Genomic DNA, 21,791 nt, shown 5'->3' on the forward strand with positions numbered 1-21,791 from the left:
CAGTGTCCTGTCTGAGCCCCCGTTGTCCCCCGTCTCAAGCGGAAGCACAATGATCTTGGCCCACGACGCTTCTCTGAGGCGTTGGCCCCGCCACAAAAGCGTCAGTGTCTGCTTAGACCTGCCCCTGGGTTGTGACGTTGAGGTGGCTCCCCTGGGAGTCTGGCCACCGTGGGCCATGCTTTGTACCCCCAGCAGCGACACCCGTCTCTCCTCCTGCAGGCTGAGCGGTGGGTGGGTCTGTTCCTCCGGAAACCTACCTGCCCTGGTCATCACTGTGCCCTGGGTGGCACCGAGCGCTGGTATTGGGTTCACACTCAGCGTTTTAGATCTGGTCCCCGTGACACTTTAGGGACTGTCTCCCCTCTTTAAGGAGGAGGAGCCATGGCTTGGAGAGGCCAAGAAGGCGGACCAGACCGCTCGTGCGGGGAGCAGCCCGTAAACGTCTCCCCTGGCACGTTCGCCCTCTCCCCGCCCTGGGTGCCAGCTGCACTACGTGAAGATAAATTCCGTTCAGCAGAACGGGCGCCTCCAGCTCAGGCTTGCCCAGCGCGTGACGATGTAGAACGCAGCGCCTGAGGCGGCGGCTCACCGATCCCGCCATGAACCCCATTTTAGAGAATAGGAAGCGGAGATGCACAGGTTAACCGATGGGGCCAGAGGCAGAATGAGGATGTGGCCCCAGCGCTCAGGTCAGCGGCATTTAAGGGACCCAGTGCACAAGTGTGAAATGGCAGGTCTCCGCGCGGCACGTGTGTCCAGGGACATGCTCGCTGCTCGCATACCCTGCGTCCTGGAGCTGGGCCTCGTCCAAGTTCACGGCGCAGAAACGAGCGTAGGGAGCTCTGTGACTTGAGAAAGGACAGGGTGAGCATGTGGGGGAGCGAGGCTGTGCTTCTGTGTGGCAGGCGTCCTGGCAGGTGCGCGGGTGTGAGGACGGGCAGCTGGCACGGGCGGCTCACGCAGGACACAGCGTGGGCTCCCAGGCGGCACCGTCTGGGGCACATTGTTGTCGGGTGGCACAGTCCTGGGCACCGGGCTGTGGTGTGGGAGGGAGGGATTGGGGAGGAGGGAACGGGGTAGCCCTTGGCGGCCTGGCATGCAGAGTTAGGTCGGTGAAGGTCCCAGAGGAACCTGTGGGAGGGCGTCCAGTCACGGGCTGCTCACAGCTTGTGGAATGGGTTTTATGAGACTGACGGAGGCAGGCTGTGTGGACCGGGAGAGCGTCGCACCCAGACCACAGAGTGACTGCCACAGAGCCAGGAAGGGGGGCTGGGAACCACACATGATGGCTTGGCTGCCCCGCTCTGTGCAATGCACACATGTGCACGTCCGTCACACTGGACACCTGCCGGCATGCGTGAGCACACAGTCTACATGCATGTGCACACGCACCACATGTACTCACCACACAAGGCACACACTGGACCACATGTGCACACACACGTGCAGCCACACAACACACATACCAGTGCACATGTGTGCATACACCACATCTCACCATACAGGGCACACAGCAGTGCACAACCAGTGCACACATCTACTCACCACACAACACACACACAAGTGCACACGTGTGCATACACCACAGCACACAGTTGTGTGCACATGTACACAGCACACACAGGCACACATGCCATGCTCACATCCCCTGTGCACACTCAACGCACACGTGCACCACATACTGACCGGAGACACTGAGGAGCAGCAGAAGTCGGGATGGGGCTTCCTAGGGGGCCCAGAAGGGGGTAACGGCAGCCTTGTAGTTGAGGAGATGGAGAAGCCCTGATCCCCGAGCCCTGCTCCTGGGCATACGCACCGCGACCTCCCGCCTGAGTCGTCAGCCTGTCCTGCGCCTCGGGGGGCCCTCTCAGTACTCTCCTAGCCCTTCCTTCTCTGACAGAGGGCCCCAGAGTAGTGCCCCCACTGCTTGAGACCCGTCCTCTTCCTCCAGGCCATGGAAAATACTTAATTGTCTGTTGCACGGGCATCAGTGTTCACTGTTTTCTCTTTCCTTCTTCCTAAACTGCTTGTGGGCCCGTCCTAGCACCGCACAAAAGCAAAGAGGACAATGAGCCCCTGTCCCCGCAGCCGGTTCTGGTGTCATCTCGTGGCCCGCGTCCTGAGATCTCTGCCCCTCTCTGCTTGTCTTGTTGCAGTTTTGTGTGCTGTGCCCTATTTGGTTTGTAAAATCCAAGTCTCAAGGAGACAGGGCTTGCAGCCTCCAAATCTACCCAGGGATTCAATCTCGTTTTTAAAAAGCTGTGATATTTAGAAGTGAGACAACTAAACCGGGGTCTAGTATAGGAGGACACATGTCTTCACGAAGATTCTTAAGGATTGGAAGAGCCAGTGTTGTGAAAATGTCTGTCCCACTCAAAGCAGTGTACAGATTCCATGCAGTCCCTACCAGAATTCCCGTGGCATTTGCTCCCAGAACTAGAACAAACCCTAAACCTTCTATGGGACCACAAGAGACCCTGGAAATTGAAAGTCATCTTGAGAAAGAACAAAGCTGGAGGCTTCATGCTCCCTGAGTTTCAACCATATTATAAAGTCAGAGTCATCAGAACAGTGTGGCACCGGCACAGAAACAGACACGTAGATCAATGGAACAGAATAGGGAACCCAGAAATAGACCCTCAACTCTATGGTCAACTAATCTTCGACAAAGCAGGAAAGAATGTCCCACGAAAAAAAGAAAGCCCCTTCAACAAATGGTGCTGGGAAAATTGGACAGCCACATGCAGAAGACTGAAACTGGACCATTTCCTTACACCACACAAATAGACTCCAAATGGATGGAAGACCCGAAACCATAAAACTCCTGGAAGAAAACTGGTGGTAAACTCCTTGACGTCAGTCTTGGCCGTGGTATTTTGTATTTGACTCCAAAAGCAAAGACAACAAAAACAGCAATAAACACATGGGGTGTCAAACTAGAAAGCTTCTGCACACAACGAAGGAAACCGTCAGCAGAGGGAAAGGCAGCCTGCGGAAGGGAGAGGGTATTTGCACATCATGTGTCTGATACGAGGTTAATACGGAAGGTATATAATGAGCTCATGCAACACAAAAAAGACAATCTGATTAAAACATGGGCAGAGGATGTGAAGAGACGTCTTTCCAGAGAAGACAAACCAAGGCCAACAGACACATGAGAAGACCACTCAACATCACTGTCAGGGAGATGCAAACGGAAACCACAACAAGATCCCACCTCACACCTGTCGGGACGCTGGAGTCAGCCCACAAGCAGCGACGGGTGCAGGCGAGGATGCGGAGAAAAGGGACCCGCGACGGCTGGTGGGAATGCAAGCTTGGGCAGCCACTCTGGAGGACAGTGTGGAGGGCCTCAAAAGGCTAAAAATAGAATTATCCAGTAATCCAGGTTTTGGGTATCTACCAAAGAGCATGAAACACTAAATCAAAAAGACCTCTGTCCCCTTTGCTCCCAGCAGCTATGATGGGGAAGCAGCCCATGTGTCCGTTGAGTAGTGACTGGATGCATAACTTGGGGACATGTACATAGTGCAGCATTTGTTTTATGTATATTGTATGTTATAGAGGATTAATAATGGGATTACATATATACACATACATAACGGAGTACTTGTATTATGTACATTGTATGTTATAAAGGATTTATAATGGAATTACATACACACACACACATATATATAATGGAATATTACTCAGCCATATAAAAGAGTGAACTCTTAACCCTTTGTGACAACGTGGGTGGGTTTCTTGGGCCTTCTCCTAATGAAATAGGTCAGATGAAGACAGATACTTTATGGTCTTACTTATACTGGACTCCAAGACCAAAAAACCCCCAGAACAAACTTAGAGGTGCAGAACGATGGGGGTGTAGGGGGAAAAATGGGTAAGAGGGGAAATTTTTTACAAAATTCGAATATACAGGAAGCATTCCACAGTTTTGGCAAGGAGGCTGCGTATCCAGAAGCCGTCGATGCCCCTAAAGTTAGTGTAAGTTTAACGTGATCCCTGCAGAAACCTCAGCAGGGCTCTAGACGAATTAATCCGGTAGTGAGCAGTGAGTAGGAGCAGTCAGAATGGTTAGGACGGGGAGCACGAGAAGGTAAAACTCGGTAGTAGTTGAAGCTGTGTGGACACGGGGAGGTCCAAGATGCGGGGACAGAGTCCACAGACAGGTTATGGAACAGGCAGGAATTTCACTTTTTTTTTTTTTTAAAGATTTTATTTATTTATTTGACAGACAGAGATCACAAGTAGGCAGAGAGGCAGGCAGAGAGAGAGACGGGGAAGCAGGCTCCCCGCTGAGCAGGGAGCCCGATGCGGGGCTCCATCCCAGGACCCTGACATCATGACCTGAGCCGAAGGCAGAGGCTTAACCCACTGAGCCCCCCAGGCACCCCAGGAATTTCACTTTTTTATAAGGTCAACATTAAAAGATCCGGGAACTGCAGGACCCGCGTGTCTCACCAGGTGAAGTTCTCGGTCATTCTGGGGTCCTGGGTCTTGTACCACGGGTGGGTGCGTGCGCAGTGAGCCCCGCCCCAGGCCCTGGGATGTGCGGTTTGTCTGAGCTGACTGCTGGGTGACGGCCCTCAGAGCCCGCCTCCCTTCTTGTGGCACACAGAGCCCCGGCGGAGGAGTCGCCCTGCAGGCCCGGGGTGGGGGTCTCGCCGCTCTGGGCAGCAGACGGCCCGTCACCCCGACTCCCCAGCGAGCTGTGTGATTTCTCCCGGGGCACGTGCTGCCTGAGGACACACGGACTTCTGTCTGTCCCCGAAGCAGCCAGCACAGGCACTGGGAGGAGGTAGGTGCTTTAGGAACTCAGCGGGATGCCTTCCAGCATGCGTCACGTGCCGGTCATCAGCTCCGTGACATTGGAGGTAAAGAACGAGTGACCTGTGGCACGGCACGCTGTGTCGGTTGAGAGAGGAGCGTGAGCTCCCGGGGGGGCTGTCTGTGTGTAATGGCTCCCTTCCGAGAGTTCTGACGCTGTGCACACCTCTCGCTCCTGCAGGAGCCCTGGGGTCAGTTTTGGCCAGGCCTGTCATGGAATTTCTGAAACCCAGCTTGGCCCCTGACTTTGTGTGGAGAACTGCGGCCGGTGGTTCCGTGTGTGGCGCTCCCGAAGGGCAAGGCAGCGATCGCAAGATGCCGTGCTGGGACTACGGTGTCCCCGGGCCCTGGAGGAGGGTCAGGACCACGGAGAGCAGCTCACCGCTCTGCACTGGTTCTGGGGTCAGGGAGCAGTGGTTCCCACATGCCAGCATCCTGGAGGGCTCTGTGCCTGAGTCCGCCTTGGTCAGGATGCGGGGCTGTGTGCCCAGGGACTGGTCAGGTGCTCCAAAGACAACGCCTGGGTCCAAGTGGACCAAATGGCACTCCCGCCACCACTTCCTGGCTGACTACGGATGTCTGGGGCCCTTCCCGCGCCTCTGTGAGTAGCGGCGTCCCGCTTTCGTCCACGGCAGAGACGCTGGTGCATGGAGGGAGAAGGACTCCCGAGACCTCCCAGTCAGGTCACGGAGCACAGGCAGACTCGGGTCCCGGGCTGGCCACTGCCCCAGGATTCACTGCGCATGGGACCTCCTGCTTTTTCCATCTGTTAATAAGATAATTTCAAAGGAACACAAAGCCCCTAGAAGTGGCATTTCTCTACGAAATCCTTGAACTGCTTTTAAGCCGAAATAGAGCACATCTTCAAAATAGTGCCTTTAGCGTCTGCCTGTGATTTAAAGGACGTGAGGACAGAACACGTTGAAGGGAAGAGCTACTTGTACTGCAGTGAACGCAGAACACGGCCAGTAACCTGCAGACCATCCGTCCTGTCTCATTTCCTTCCTCGTAAAGGCGGCCACTGTTCTGTGACAGTTCTCTGTGGGTTTCCTGTAAATACACTCCTTGGGTCATGACTGCGTAGACATGCCTGTGTTTGAACCTTGTGTGAACGGCTCATGCCGCATGCATCCATCCTCCCCGTACGCTCACAGGCTCGCTCTCCACGACACGGGCTGTTCTGGCCACGCGCGACGGGCTGGACGACAGGCTGTCTTTCTTGCTCAGGGGTCATGTCCCAGTGCTGTGTCCACCTGTTCTGAGGGTCCTGGCTTGGCTGGGCCTGTTCACTGGCTTTCCCATTCAGTGTCTGTCCCCTATGGGGCTGATGACAGGGTGCCTGCATCATGGCCACTGAGGGGTCTGGCTGTGGGCAGAGCTCACCCGTGCCGTGGACAAGATTGTCCACGAGCTCTTGGCCTGACCCCTCTACATTCGCAGGTGGAGTGATCTGGGAGACTCAGAGGAAATGACCAGTTCTATAGGCCCTGACCCAGCGTTCACAGGCTCGGCCTGGTCATGGGGAGGGGACAGCCTGAGGGCGGACACCCACCTGCAGCGCGGCTCGCCAGGCTGCTGTGAGTGTTCCCGTCTCTGGTGGGCGGGCACGGCATTTCTTGTGGGGGTATTCCTGGAGGCTGACCTGCTGGCTTGTCCGACATCACTTGTCCTAACAAGCAGAGCTGGCTTCATGGGGGGCCATCCCACGGGCCCCGCGGAGCTGGCTTCATGGTGGGGGCAGGCCCACGGGCCCCGCAGAGCTGGCTTCATGGTGGGGGCAGGCCCACGGGGCCCCGCCCTTAGCAAGCCTCAGGCTTGGTTCATGCTCTGCTCGAGAGTCTCCGATTTTTGGTATTTTCTCAGTAAAGATCCTGCGCTTTCACCTGTGCTGGGACATTTTGATAACGGGTCCTGCAGTTACGACACAGTGTTCTCAAAGTGGCTGACGAGGTCACCTTTTGCCTTTCGCCCGCCGTATGGGAACGTTGGGAATATTTCCCAGGCCCGTGGCTGTGCCGTAATGCGTTGTTTTAACCTGTACTTCCTTCCTTGTGGAGGTCTTTCCGTGTCTTTGCTGGCCACGTCCTGTTTCCTCTGTTGTGGGGAGTCCCTTGTCGATTTCATATGCTGTGTCCTTTTCCACTGTGCAGGTTTACAGAGTTTTGATGGAGTCAGACTTATCAACCTTTTCCTTGTAAGTTTGATGTTTGTATCTTACTGAAATTCTGCCCTATCTCAAAGTCACGAAGGTCGTTTTCTATGTAATCCTGCAAAAGGTCCCTCCCTCGGCCTTCCGTACACCTGGAGTTACTTCATGTGTAGTGGGAACTGGACTGCGCCTTCACATGTCTCCCACGTGCTTAGCCAGTGGCCCAGTGCAGTGGTCTGTAGAGTTGACCTCAGACACGCACCCCTGCCCGGCTATGTCTGGGCTGTCATCCTTCTGCTCTGCTGTCCATCCGTCCATCCCTGGGTCACTGTCTTGGTTAACCTAGCTGTGTAGTCTGTACCTAGTAAGGCAGACCTAGGGTTTAAGAAAGAAGAGTGATGGGATTTTTGGCTTGCATCTGCCGGGTCTGCAGGTCAGTTTGGGGAGAACTGGTGTTTTGTTTTTTTTTAAGATTTTACTTATTTGACAGAGATCACAAGCAGGCAGAGAGGCAGGCAGAGAGAGACAGGGAAGCAGGCTCCCCGCTGAGCAGAGAGCCTGATGCGGGGCTCGATCCCAGGACCCTGAGATCATGACCTGAGCCGAAGGCAGAGGCACAACCCACTGAGCCACCCAGGCACCCCATAGGCATTTTCTCTTTTTAAAGATTGATTTATTATTTTAGAGAGTGCGAATGAGCAGGGGTGGGGCAGAGCGAGAGAGAATCTCAAGCAGATTCCCCAGTACAGAGCCCAACATGGGGCTCAATCCCGGGACCCTGAGATCATGATCTGAGCTGAAATCCAGAGTTGGACTCTTAACTGGCTGAGCCCCAGGCGCCCCATGGCTTTAATTTTCAAGGGAGATGACTCATCTGTTCATATGGCAGGATTGTAGGGAACGTCCATAAGTCCCAGTGTATCTCTTGCATCTGTGCGGACATCTTTTATTACCCACTTTGATCCTCCGATTCTTTTTTTTTTTTAACCTTTTTAAAGGATTTTATTTATTCTTAAAATATTTTGTTTATTTATTTGACAGAGAGAGAGAGAGAGATCACAAGTTGGCAGAGAGGCAGGCAGAGAGAAAGGAGGAAGCAGGTTCCCCGCCGAGCAGAGAGCCTGATGTGGGGCTCGATCCCAGGACCCTGAGATCATGACCTGAGCCGAAGGCAGAGGCTTAACCCACTGAGCCACCCAGGTGCCCCGATCCTCTGATTCTTTTGTAAGAACCTTTGTGACTGTGTTGCGGCAGATTCAGATAACCCAGCATAATCTCTCCATCCCAAGATCCTTAATTTAATCACACATGCAGAGTCTCTTTGCTCTTTAAAGTAGCATAAGTTCCTGGGATTAGGATGTGGACATCTTTGGGAAGAAGAAGGCATTATCCTTCTCCTCCTTCTCCTCAAAGGACTTAACCCGCACAAAGTACTTAACAACAGATTTGAATTGACAGAATAAATGAACACTGAATTTGAAGATAGGTCAACTGAGATGATCCCATCCGAGGAACAGAAAGAAGTAAGAGTGAACTGAAGTAGAGCTTCAGAGACCATCATGTGGCCAACATAGCTACAATGGGAGTCCACAGGACAGGAGAAAGACGGGGCAGAGAGAATATTCGAAAAAATAATGACCAAACGTGCCAAATTTCATGAAAAATGTGAGTCTCCATGAACTCTAAGTAGGATTAACAGAAACAGATCTGCACCTAGGCACACCTTGATTAAACTGTTGAAAAACAAAGACAAAGAATCTTGAGCAGAGCAAGAGAAAAATGCCTCATCCCATCCTTGGTAGTAGTTGTAGCCGACTTCTGATTGGAAAGTGTGCCGGTCAGAAGGCATCGGGGTGACACGCTCAGAGCGCTGGGAGAAGGGCTCAGCCAAGAAGTCAGACATGAAAGGCCGATAGCCCTTCAGGAATGAAGGAGAACATTGGATAGTCCCAGATAAGCAAAGACTGAGGGTTTGTCACCAGCAGACCTGCCTTGAAAGAAACACGTCGGTCCTTCAGGCCGAAATGAAAGGACACTAGACAGTGACTCAAATGGAGTGCTCTGTCGGTGCAGGGACAACACTGGGCAAAGCCCAGCAGTCTCTCCTGATAAAGACACTCGGCACGCTACAAGTGGAACGTGACTCTTTCATCCCAACGCGGGGCACCTTGAACAACTTGCAGCTAACCTCACACTCCATGGTGAAGCCTGAAATCTTTCTTCCTGAGATTTAAAATAAGACAAAATGTGGGGCGCCTTGATGTATGAGCCTTGATGGTATGCTCAGTGGGAGAGGGCTGACCCGAAGGGCCACACAGCGTGTGAGTGTGTTACACGCGGGGCTGCGGTGGGCAGAGGGCTAGGCATGGCAAGTCCCCCAGGAGCCAGCACAAGCCAGTCGGGGGTGACGGCTGATGGCACAGCACGTCCTCTGCGGGGACCAGGGGTCTGGACTGAGATGCGGGGGACAGCTGGTGTGCTGGCACCGAGCACGAGGTTCACAGCGTGGAGGAGGTAACTTAAGGATGACAGACTGTCGACCCGGCATCGGGAGAGAGAACAGAGCGGCTGCTTCGTTTCCCCGAGCTGACTGCGTCTCCCGGGAGGGAGGGACTGTCTTTCCTGCAGACAGGTCCTGAGCTCCTTGCATGTGCCGAGACTTTGTCTCTTGCATCTCCGGAAGCACCTAGAAGGCGATCCTAGGGATTCTACAGTCCTCGTTTTGGACGTAACTGCCGTGAGCTTGAGAAGTGCCGTATTTCCTGCCAAAGGCTGCAGCCATGACTGTTGAACACTGTGGGCCCCGGGCCTGCGGGAAGCCTCCCTCTTCTTGGCCTCCTGGCCCCGCTCCCTCCTCCAGAGCTCACCACAGATGCCCCCACGGCAGTGAAGGGGGTCGCTGGGCCCTCCTCAGGGGTGCAGGGGTGCCCTCCGCCCGCCGCCCGGCCTGCGGGAGAGGGGTGGCCGCTGGTGGGGGCTGGCTTAGCAGGTGCGGGACAGCGCTTGGGACGGGCTCTGTTCTGGCGGATCCTCTGGCTTTGGCGTTGTCATAACTTGGATCTCTACGACGTTCTGTTTCCCTGATGAATCTGTCACCTCCTCGGGACCGGAGAGCCACATGTTTTTTATTGTCTCTCAGGACTGAGTGTGGTGGCTGAGTTGCCTGCAGCAGGGCTCCAGACATACTATTTACTGGAGAACCTGAGAGGTGGGGGGTCCCTGCGGTGGCTCCTTTGACTGCCTGTCTCAGTGCCCAGCAGAACCGGTGCTGTCGGGAAGAGGGCGACTCCAGGTCAGATGGCAAAAGGGAGCCACGCTCACCTGCCTCTGATGGTACCTGCTCGCTGTATCCCCTCTCTCCCGCTCTCGGCCCCCTTCAGTCCTCCCGGCAGCCCCTCCATTTAGGGTCGGTGGGTCTCCTTCTGGCAGATGAAGGGTTGGAACCCGCAGGCAGGCGTTGGGTCACCTGCGCTGGGCCACGCAGTGAAGGCAGGTGTGTGTGACAGCATCCCATGCTCCCTGGGAGAAAGCCACCTCCATCCCATGGCTAGGGCTGGCGGGGATCTGCCCGGGACCCGGAGCAGAACAGGGCACAGACCTGGCTTTCATCTGGGGAGCTTTCCTCCTTTCGTGGATCTCCCGGTGAGCTTTGGTGTGGCGAGGACTTAGAGCTGCGAGCAAGTCCTTCTGGAGCAGAGCTGAGCAGACTCCCACCTTCCGTGTTTCTGTGAAGCAGCTTGGAGGCTGGTGGGATGAGGGCAGGCTCAGGCCAGAAACAGGGGAGCCTTCGGAATCTGCATGGGGAGAAGGAGGCACGAACAGCAGATTCTGGTCACAGCGAAGGTGGGGGTGTCGCCCTGTCTGGGCACTGGACTGCTGTCTCCTTGACGATGACATGCTTTATTCTGCCCCTACTTGGGAAAGGTGGCCCCTTCAGATTCTTCCCGTGTTACACAGCAGGGAGGGGGCTCCTCGGTGTGTCAGATGGACGCTCACCTTTCCCACCGCCCGTCTGCGGCAGGGTGTGCAAGCTCGTCATGGGCCACTGCGCCCTCGTGCCCGCGACTGTCCCACCGCCAGGCCCAGGGCCGCCGCTCCCATGTACGTTTACCCTGCGCAGGCATGGCTTCTCACAGACGCGCGGGTCACAGCTGCTGGGGGTCGGAAGGGGACCATGTGTGTGGCTGCTGCTGGCCGTGATGGCCAGTACTCATGGCTTCTGTGTGCCCTCGTCACTGCAGCATTTCCCTCCCCCTTGGCCAGCTCTGTCTGCCCACAGATGGAGACCCGCCGTGGACACCAGGACTTGCTTGGTGGAGTGACCTGGAGGTCATCCATGGGGGGTCCGAGCCCCTGCTCACCGGGCTCTCATGAAGCTTCGGTCACTGTGCGTGTCCGTTATGGCTGCATGAGGCATGGTGTCACTGAGAGAGGCCCAGAGGACCCCCCCCCCCGGGGCCACAGGTACTCCGTCCTCTGCCTGTCGCAGCCCTGATGACCGTCAGGGTCCTTTCCCTCCCCAGTACGATCGCTCCCTTTCCTGCTGACCACAGGCAGACCGGGCAGCCACAGCCACTGTGAGACCTGCGTCCCCCTCGCCGGGTGTCCCCCCGAGTTGCAGGTTGAGAAGCACAAATCTCCTAAGCAGGGTCGGGCTTGGTTAGTACTTGGATGGGAGAAGCACAAATCTCGGAGAGCCCAGCGGGACTGCGGGAGCGGGCGCACCCCTGCCCCACTTGGTTCCAGAGGCATGTCTTCTGCTGGGTGGGGACACCCCCATGCAGTGGCCACTGGCTTCGAGGGTCCACCAGCTCCTGGAGGATGGCGCCCGCCCTGTGCCTCAGCTGCGTCTGCGACAGTCCCGCTTGCCACCCTGTCTGACCGGCTCTGTCTGTGGTGGGACTGGCGGCAGAGGGGGCCCTCGGCCCGAGTGCCCCATCCCGTGAGGCCGCTCCGCGTGCCCGGACGGGGTTTGGCTAAGACACCGCGGGCGGGAAAGGCAAACCCACATCCGGACTATGGATGAGCTCCCCTCGGGACGGATGGCTGCGCTTTCCCGGGAAGCGGGCTCTTCTCCCTCACCCTCCTTCCCGGTGGCCTTGCTGGCTCCTATGCCGAGGAGACCCCACAGAGCAGCTAGTGCTCACTGGGGCCTGGGGGCAGGCAGATGTCATCAGCCCTGAACCGCTACCTGGCAAGGCTGGGGTTCACTTTCCAGTACTTTCCTAAGGCCTGGGAATATGCTGGACTCCCATCCACCCCTTGCTAGGCCCAGGGTCACAGCAGGAGCACCCCCAGTCCAGAAGCCACCTGGATTGTTCTGGTCCTTGTAGGACTCCCTCGACATCTGCGGTGCTGAGGGCCTGAGAGCCTGCTCTGCTCTGGGGGCCGGACCAGCCCTCTGCCGCTGATACCGGCTCCACAATCTCCTTCCACTTAAGCTCTCCCCGCCCCTTCCTCTCCTCCCTCCTAGCCCCCCCACTCCTCCCCTTCCCCTCCCTCCCTGCTCACTCCCCATTCCTTCTGCCCCCTGCCCTCTCCCTCCCTCTCTCCTCCTCTGGCTTTCCATCCCCCTCTCGCCCCACTCCACACACTCACACTCTGCAGCTGCTGGACAGTCACTGCCCTGTGCTCCCTCTTAGAGGAGCACAGCCTGACCCTAACCCTAACCAGCTCAGCAGATGTCACTGTGCTTCCCCTTTCAGTCACGCTAAGTGTACGAATGTCCCTTGCGACCAGAGCCCTGTGACCTCAACACTGCCCCTGATGTGCCGGCAGCGGGTAGACGCCTCTGTGGGAGTCACCAGGTCATGCTCGTCGGACCACGGCCATCAGGTCTGATTTGTGCGGCGTTCACTCAGGCTCTGGGACACAGGGGCAGTAAGGCCCCTGGGAGGCTGCTGGGGTCTCCTGGGAGCCCCAGGCCTACCAGGCTTCAGGCCGCAGGGGCAGGGTGGGACCCTTGGGGCAAACCTGGGCTGCGGGCCACAGTCCACACAGGGCCTGGCTCCTTCTTGAGGCACTGCAGCCTGAGGTCAGACACACATCCCTACTCTGCTTAGCCTTTGACAAAGCAGCCTCGTTACCTTCAGTTTGGGTCATCCGAAATGGCTCGTTTTAAGACAAGTGGCGGTGTACCCCCCAGTATCAAGCACCAGCTGGTGGCGAGGACGGCTGATCAGCCAGACTGGCCAGGAGGGGTGGTTCCCACTGTGGGCTCTGCCCACCTCCCCAGGCATGCTGGCCGCGGGCAGCAGATGTATCCCCCAGGAGGCCAGACCCCCGGAACTGCACGCCTCTGGGAAGGCTCAGCTGCTTTACGCCCTCATGCCCCGGATGTTCCCGTGTCTGCTCGTGCCATTCTCCGCACTGTTCCAGCTTGAGACCTGGGGAAGACAGAGCCCGTGCCATGTGCGCGCACAGAGAGGCGAGCTGTGAGGAACGGGCTCCGGACATCCTCAGAGCAGGGCCCCAGCCCAGGCTGCAGGCAGCGGCCCTGAGACCCACCCAGTCTGGAGAGAACCCGCAGGATACCGAGTGAGGACGAGGAACCGGCTGGTCAAACGCCTGGAAGGAGAAGGGTTGGAAGTTCAAAGCTGGGACAAACAGGTCTGGGAGAAAGACAAGTGGATGGGCTTATGGGGTGGACCCGAAGTGACTCTTCTGACCCGTGCCTGCCAGAGACAATCCGCTGCAGGCCGGGGGGGTTCCAGCCAGCTGCTGCCAATCAGCACCGCAGGGCCACGCAGCGGGCTCTTGGGAAAAGCAGCCACGGTGGCAGAGGTGGGGCTGTGGTGGCCCAGCATGGGTCCCTCACTGCAAGGCTGGACCAGCCACCGCTAAGAACACAGGCCAGCTCTGTCAGCGAGAGCCCAGTGCACCGCCCGCAGCACAACCCCAGCACAGACCAGCCAGTGCTAGTGGCACGTGGGCCACGTCACAAGCCCGCTTCCCGGGAAAGCGCAGCCATCCGTCCCGAGGGGAGCTCATCCATAGTCCGGATGTGGGTTTGCCTTTCCCGCCCGCGGTGTCTTAGCCAAACCCCGTCCGGGCACGCGGAGCGGCCTCACGGGATGGGGCACTCGGGCCGAGGGCCCCCTCTGCCGCCAGTCCCACCACAGACAGAGCCGGTCAGACAGGGTGGCAAGCGGGACTGTCGCAGACGCAGCTGAGGCACAGGGCGGGCGCCATCCTCCAGGAGCTGGTGGACCCTCGAAGCCAGTGGCCACTGCATGGGGGTGTCCCCACCCAGCAGAAGACATGCCTCTGGAACCAAGTGGGGCAGGGGTGCGCCCGCTCCCGCAGTCCCGCTGGGCTCTCCGAGATTTGTGCTTCTCAACCTGCAACTCGGGGTGACACCCAGCGAGGGGGACGCAGGTCTCACAGTGGCTGTGGCTGCCCGGTCTGCCTGTGGCCAGCAGGAAAGGGAGTGATCGTACTGGGGAGGGAAAGGACCCTGACGGTCATCAGGGCTGCGACGGGCCGAGGACGGAGTACCTGTCCTCTGGGCCCCTCTCGGTGACACCATGCCTCGTGCAGCCATAACGGACACGCACAGCGACTGACGCTTCATGAGAGCACGGTGAGCAGGGGCTCGGACACCTCAGGAGCAAAGGTGGGCAGTCCTGTCTTCTAGCTTGAAGGAGTCTCCATGCTCCATTCTGGTCCCTCTCCTCCCAGAGTCCAAAGAGCTGGCTCCTGTGGTTCTGCAAGGCGAGTGCACTTTGTGGGCTTGAGACGCTCTGGAGCACAGCTGTGTCTGAGCCCGTGGAGGCCCGGCGGCCCCGGGCAGGAGCCCTGGGCTCTTGCAGCCGTTTCCAGATCCAAGAGGCTGGTGGCTGGGGCAGGCAGTCATCAAGTCCCCTCCTGCTCTCCTGAGTCCCATTCACTGTCCCTCTTTGTGGATGACACTCCCCTGGGAGAGTGCGTTTCTGTCACCAGTCAGTCCTGGGGAAGGAGGCTGCATGAGTCGCCGTGGCGTGGACACCGGTGTGAAGGGTCATGGTTCTCGCCCTTCCCTCTGCTCCTCAGACGTCACGCATCCAGTCACATTTTAAAGAAACAGAATAGCCTTTGGTTACTTTCCTCGGGAAACATACAATTAGTGTTTCCTGAGACAATATGCCATAAACTCCATGTTTTATAAAAGAAATTCTTACCAAGAAAGAGAAATGGCCATAGCAGAGAGCTGCCGTCAGGCTGGGGCAGGTGGGCGTTGGCTGGCTTGGAGAATGACCTGGGTGGACACACGGGATCCTCGGGTTTGAGGAGGTCACAGAGACCCGGACAGCTCATTTCCGAGGTGAGCGGCCCTTCTCTGGCAGGAGTGAGCATGTGCGTTGGGCACCAGCGGAGCGTCCCTTCTGGGGCACACCGAGACCGGTGCACGGTCCCTGCCAGCAAACATCCAGGCTCCCAAACTCAGACCACGCAGGACACGTTACTCTCTGATGCATTTGTGACTTGTTTGAACCTTCCTTACGCTCAGGCCTGCTGTCTTCCTTCCTGGTAACGGTGGCCCCCACTCTCGTCTCCGTTGGGGGTAACTTTCTGCAAGACTCCCTAGCCCCGACCTGAGGGATGGACTATGTCAGCGCTGCCCTGGGGGGTCCACAGACCTGAGATCCGCTGTGCCCTCCTGGGATCGGGCCCTCCCTGCGGTTTGTGGGAAGTGCGGGCAGAGCGAATACCGAGTCGGAAGCACGCTCCCCGCCGCCCTCCAGCCCCAGGGCAGGTGTGGTAGGATTTCAGGCCCCAGTGTGTGAGAGGAACACGTTCAAACAAGCAGTGTCATCTGCAGTCCCGACTAGCCCGCGGGCCCTGGCCCAGCCCACTGGCCGTTCTGCTCCACACCTGCAGGGGCAGTGGAATGTGCAGCCCCTGGAGAGAGATGGGGTTCCCGGATGGACCCTGCGCTGCTGAGCCCGTGCGGAGCCCTGCAGGCCCGAGGCCAGGCACAGCCCATGATGGGCCCACGTTTCACATGTTAGTGAAAATGTGGGTGGGGGGCTCAGAACGTCTTCAGTATTTGCAGTACTTTAACCTTCCAAAACGCTGGGACCCTCTGAGTGTGCGGAGTCCGCCAGCAGCTCCAGAGGCCGGGGCTGACCATTGTCCCCACCCTCGCCAGTCAGATTGTCCGTTGATGTGAGAGCCATAAGGGCAGCTCTTCACCCCGCTGAGCTTGCTGACGCACGTAATCGTAGGAGGACAAAGGTCGTAGAGGGGACGTGTGGTTTCTTTGCAGTGGGCGGGCCCTCTGGGAACTCTCCCTACGCGCCCCTCGGCACTCAGAGACCACCCCTTCGGAGCCCTGCCTGATGAAAGATGCGCAGCAGGCCAGGGGAGCACAGATCTACTCCGTGTGTTTATTCACTTAACGGAAACATTCACTTATCAGATACCACTGAAGGGCAATATACAGAATTTGGAGGCAAATTAACATGTAAATTAATACTTTAAGGTTTTGGATTTTTTTTTTTTTACAAATATTACAAATGTATATCCAGTATTGCCTTTCATTCATGCTTTTTATGTACATACCTTTGCTTAAGAATTACTATATATTAAGTTCATTTGCTTAAAAAATGCTGAAAATTAGCTGAAAACTAACTGGGCACTGCTGGGAAGGTGTGTTTTTTGTTTGTTTTTTATGGACGCATATACTGCAGAGCAGTAGAAACCCAGTGCCGGCATGAAACGAGGCCGTAGAATCCCGATCCTTGTATCTGTATCATCCCTGCAAGTCTGAATGTGCAACGAAGAGTTGGGAAAATAAGGTATTTCTTGCTTCGGGGGCTGACACGGTCTGTAGTCCCCTGCGGGAATGCTGTTATTCTAACTTTCTGGAGACCTGCCCATCAGTGTCCCTGTGGTGGGAGCTCACACTGATGGATGTGTTCCAGGAGTCCAGGAAAGGACTCCACTAAGTTCCCCTGGGCTGAAGTCCCAGGGACCTGTGAGGCCAGCACGGCTGCGCTCAGAGGTACCCAGGCCTGAGACTGGTTCTCGGCTATGCCGGGGAATTAAGAGTGTAGGGAGGAACAGGCACTGACACAGGAGAGGGAAGGGAGGGAGAGGAAGATGAGGGAGAACCCCAGAGGCGGCCCTGCTGGGAGGTACACGGTGGTGGTGATGGGTCACAGGTCTCCTTGCTCCAGGAACTGGGACGTGCCCCTCTTCTCCGGGCCCCTCTCCAACACCCTGTGCATTTTGCATCTGCCTCTGCTTCTACACCCCCAACCCCTCGCAATCCTTTATCTGATTCAGAATTTGTGGGAGACGTTTGACAGGAACGAGCAAGGTCCCCGCGTTGCCAGCACAGCCCTTTGTGCAGGACCACGGACAGCGGCACGCTTGCCCCAGCTCTGGCCTGGGGGGCCCCCAGCGCAACCCCAGACAGGCAGGTCTGTCCCAGCCCAGTGCCGCCGGATGGTGGTACTGCCTTTCCCGAGACACAGAGCTTTAAATCTTTCCCTCTGCCTGCGAGCTCCACAAGAGCCTGAAGCTGGGGCAGCCTTTCCAAGCAGTCCTTCTTGAGCCCGGCTGCGCTATGGCTGCGAGGGCTCCCACCAGGAGAGGTGGTGGGCCAGCCGGAACAGGGACACTGGTTTGCTGAGGGCAGCTGATACTTCTGTCAACAGAGGCCGTAGTCCTCTCTTCCCTTTGGTTTCTGTTAGGAAGGAGCATTTGTCATGTTTTGGGTCAGTTAGATGATTCCATTCGAATGGCTTCTCAAAAAAACAGTCGTAGGACATTTCCCTAAATTAAAAATGTCTAAGTTTCAAATATCTTTTTAAATTTTTTAAAACAAGATACTATAGACAAATCTTGAAATTTATAATCTAAAAATAGCATTTCATCAAAATACTCTATTCTATTCTGGGCATCAATATACCATGAATTGACTGTTTATGGCTCTCCAGACGTGGTAAACACTACACAAAAAAAAAAAATCCTCAAAACAACCGTTTAACTGTATTGATAAGAACAGCTTCTGGTGAAAAGGAAACTATATGAGAAATTACGTGGGAAAAACTCAACATGACGTTTCCGAGGAACAACAAGACTCACAAAATCAGTAGTAACGTGTAGGTATATACAGACTTAAAGAGACCCACAGGAGGAACAGGAGTTAGAGACCTGCAGACCCTCTCGTGGGCAGAAACCCAAACCAAAGAGACCCTCGATCCAGTCCCTGCGGTGAAACCTCGAGTGAGAACGGGCGGGCAGAGCTGCACGGGCGGTGGCTTGCCCCTCAGGCTGCGTGCTGCGGACTGAGCCAGGCGGGAAGCCTCGGTGGTGATCTCCCTGCTGGGAGTGTGTGCCTTGAGGCAGGTGCCAGTAGAGCCAACCTGATCGGGACTTGAGTAGCGGGGCTGGGTAGACATGTAGACGCGGCACAGGACGTGGGAAACGAAGGACTTGGGGCCGCCAGGTGTGAGGCAGCTCAGACGGGCAGCGCGGCGGTCAGGACAGCCTAGACACAAGCAGGCTCCTGCCTCTGCCCCGTGGGTCTTGCCTTTGCTGCCTTAGGGTGCCAGGAGGTGGCCCCAAGGTCACAGGCCCAAGCTTTGCTCTCCTGGGGAAGCCTCCGGCACTGAGGTGTCTGTGGGTACCTCTCAGGACTCTGACTGCCCCTGAAAACGCAGGTTGGCCTGGCCTCCAGCCGCGCTGGGTGTTCCTTTGGGCTGGAAGCAGAGTGAGACCCTCAGGCTCCCCAACGGCCTCGTCTCTGGGCTGGCGCCCCCTCACCCTCCAGCTACAGCACATGCACCAGCAGAGCCCTGCGACCTGGCCTCCTGTGGGTGACCCGGCCCCGCAGTCCTGCCTTGCCTGCCCCCTGTGCGTCTCCGTCCTTGCTCCTGGACACGTGGCCCCCGGCCAAACTCAGCCTCTCAACAGCTTTCCGCTGGCTTGGGAACGCCTCTGGCCCGACACAGTTGTTGTGCGGGGCCTTACCCTCTCCTGCCGGGTGTCCCTGCCGACCTAACAGACGCGTCCCCACGCTGGCGCCGGTGGCTGTGGCTTTCCCCAGGAGGAGATTGTTTGGTGGAGTGTAGGATTTTCTGGAAGGCCAGCAGCCGCAGCTGAGAGCCATCATGGCGTGTCTGGTGTCGGGCAGGTGGTACTGTCCGCGCCCCTGGGGTTGGTTCGTCTGGGTGGTCCCCGCGGTGCCATGGGTGGATGGGTCCATCTGCCTCTGTCATGCACGGTGCTGCTAGGCCGTCTCCTCACTCCAGAAGGGGCGTGGTTTGGAGCGCAGGGGAGAAGCGAGGGCTCAGAACGGGAGCCGTCGAAGGTCCTGGCGGCTGTCCTCTGTGCGTCCGTACTTTCCGGGGGTGGGCTTCAGAGAAGGGCAGGCCGAGTCTCAGCCAGCAGGTCCATCCATGTTTCATCCCGGTAACATGTCCGATGGCCAGAAGCTAATGTAAACCGGCCACGTGATTCCAGCTTTCGTGTCGAGCTAAAGATTAATGTGCATCATCTGTTTGCAGAAACATTTCCCATCTTTCATAACTTTGTTTGAGGAAACTGTGTGCTGTGTGCCCATGTTCTCTCCCAAGAGAAGGCGAATGAGATGTCTGAGCCGTGTGACGGCCCGGAGGAGCTGGTCCCCGCAGCGGCACCCCTGCTTGTCCACAGCGCATGTCTGCGACTCCTGTGGCCTCCTGCTGGTCTCCTTGTCGCATCCGCGATCTCGACGTGACGGGCGGCACACTGCTCCTCCGTTTCTGGGTCTGGGGCCAAGGGGCGGTCCTGCGCTCTGGTCAGGGTGTGCACGCAGGGCTGGCCGGTTGGAAACCCCTCCGGGACGCCCCTGCCCCAGGATGGGACGCTCCGGAGCCGGGCTGCGTGGCCTAGTGAGTTTCAGGAGTGGCTCTTCTGTGGGGAAAATGAGAGGCCTGTCAGTCACATGACAGATGTCAGAGATGAGTTCGTGGTGGTCCACGTGGACAGTTCAAGTACCTGGACGGACCGACGGCGTGGGAGAGGATGCCTGTCTGTGGCGTACTTGGCGCCCGCGGCGCTCCTAGAGAGGGTGCCATGGTCGGGATGTCCCACGCCTGCTTGGAAGGGGACAGAATCCTGCCTCTTGAGGCTCAGCAGCTGCTGTGTGCATTTTGGCCGCGCCAGGCGCTGATCTCCACTAAGCGTGGAGAGCTCGCAGCTGCTCGAGCCCCGGGAAGGGCTGCTGTGGACACTCCTTGGGCTCGCTCTCTGATGCACACTCGAGCTCTCGGAGCGTGGTCTGCGACGTGGTTCCCTTGTTACCTGCTGAGGAGATATGGGTGGTCGCTAACCCGGACGCGGCTGCCACAGACGTGGTCAGCGGCCATGGACGTCTGCCGTGGAGCCCGCGCTGGGTCTGGGATGGGTGTGGTGTCTGCAGGGTCTGTGGCACTTGGTCCTGGAGCCCAAGTCCTGCCTGTGTCTCAGCTAACTGGGTGCTGCTGGAAGGGTCTTCGTTTCTCTGGTCTGAGTTTAGGGTTCTTCAGTACTGCGCGTCTCCAATCCGCTTTGAAGGGAGGTGGAGTAAACACTTATGTGAACGATGAGGATGGTAGAGCGTCCTGTTGGCTTCTTTGGGGAGAGCCCATGGCTTTTCTCTTCGTTGTGGGTTATCCTGAAGTATCGTGCCGGCTTGTGCTACTGAGAACCAGACGCAGTGCTGGGGTGCGGGGCGGGTGGGGGGCAGACGCGGCACTGGGGGCGTGGGAAGGAAGGGACCAGACGTGGTGCTGGGGGTGTGGGGCAGGGAGACAGATTGGGGGGCAGATGTGGGGGGCTGGGGTGTGGGGTCGGGGGGGCAGTGAAGACACTGGAGGTGCGGGGACGGAGAGGGGGTGTGGGGAGCGGCACCCCAGGCACCGCGGGACCAGCTGCACCTACGACCCTTCAGCCTGAACGGAAACTTTCCTGCGGACACACCAGGAGAGATTGGGCCGTGCCCGGGGCCTTCAGGTCTGGGGGAGTGTGGGTCCTGGCAGCGTGGGAACAGCCACGTGAGAAGCAGCTCCTACTTCGAGTCTAGTTGCCCACGGAACACTGACCACGCGTGTGCTCCTGGAGCACCAAGGGCGAGAGCGCGGGGAGCCGGTGAGCACGGCCTGTTGCCCCCGCCGCGCGCGTGCGCGCTTTGCTCCAGGAGCGTGGTGTCCGGGGCTCAGAGAGTCAGTTGGAACTGGTCCTGCTCGGGCGGCTTCCTCACCCAGGTGCCCAGCCCGGCCTTCTGGAATGCCTTGAACAGCTGCTGTTTGACCGACTGGTAGGTGCACGCCCCCCGCTTGGCCTCACAGTACATGGACGGCGTGTCCCCGTGGCTCGGGATCCGCGTGCTCAGCTGGGGGCAGGAACAAGACAGCGGGTGAGCCCAGCAGACAGCAGTGCCGGGGCCTCTGCGCGGAACACGCTCCCGGCCGCCTGCCCTCGGCACCTGCTGTGAACGGAGAAGCCACACAGCGGAGAGAACATGTGTGCCCCAAAGGAGCTTCCTTAACTGCCCACAGCGACCGTCCTGGGCACACAGGCGGGCCGGCTCGTGGTGGTCCCTTCCCAGCATGCGCGTCAGGACGTCACGTTACCCACCCTGAGTCTGTCCAGCATTAGTTACGTGTCCGTCTGACCCCAGTAAAGGGGTGACTACTCCAGTGGGCACGTGCCATCTGGCAGCCCTGACGTGCCACGGACGCACCCGGGCTGCTCGGCAGGGATGTGAGGAGCGGCAGGCGACAGACGTGTAACTTGCCTGCTTTGAACAGGTATGCTGTGTCGTTTTCTTTTGCGAGAGGGTCTGGGACTGCTGTTGGGG

At 57.7% G+C, this 21,791-nt stretch overlaps 1 protein-coding gene across 1 annotated transcript in view; it reads right to left on the bottom strand.

Moving 5' to 3' along the window:
* Window positions 1-16,341: 16,341 nt before the first annotated feature.
* The window catches only part of ADARB2 (adenosine deaminase RNA specific B2 (inactive)), a 371,222-nt gene continuing 365,772 nt past the window's right edge, over window positions 16,342-21,791 (bottom strand). The window contains exon 10 of the mRNA XM_047742639.1: window positions 16,342-21,323. Coding sequence (XP_047598595.1) covers window positions 21,147-21,323 — 177 coding nt within the window. The 3' untranslated portion in view covers window positions 16,342-21,146. The remainder of the gene's footprint in view (window positions 21,324-21,791) is intronic.

Source organism: Lutra lutra, chromosome 8 (assembly GCF_902655055.1).
Source record: "Lutra lutra chromosome 8, mLutLut1.2, whole genome shotgun sequence".
In the NCBI taxonomy this organism is placed as follows: domain Eukaryota; kingdom Metazoa; phylum Chordata; class Mammalia; order Carnivora; family Mustelidae; genus Lutra; species Lutra lutra.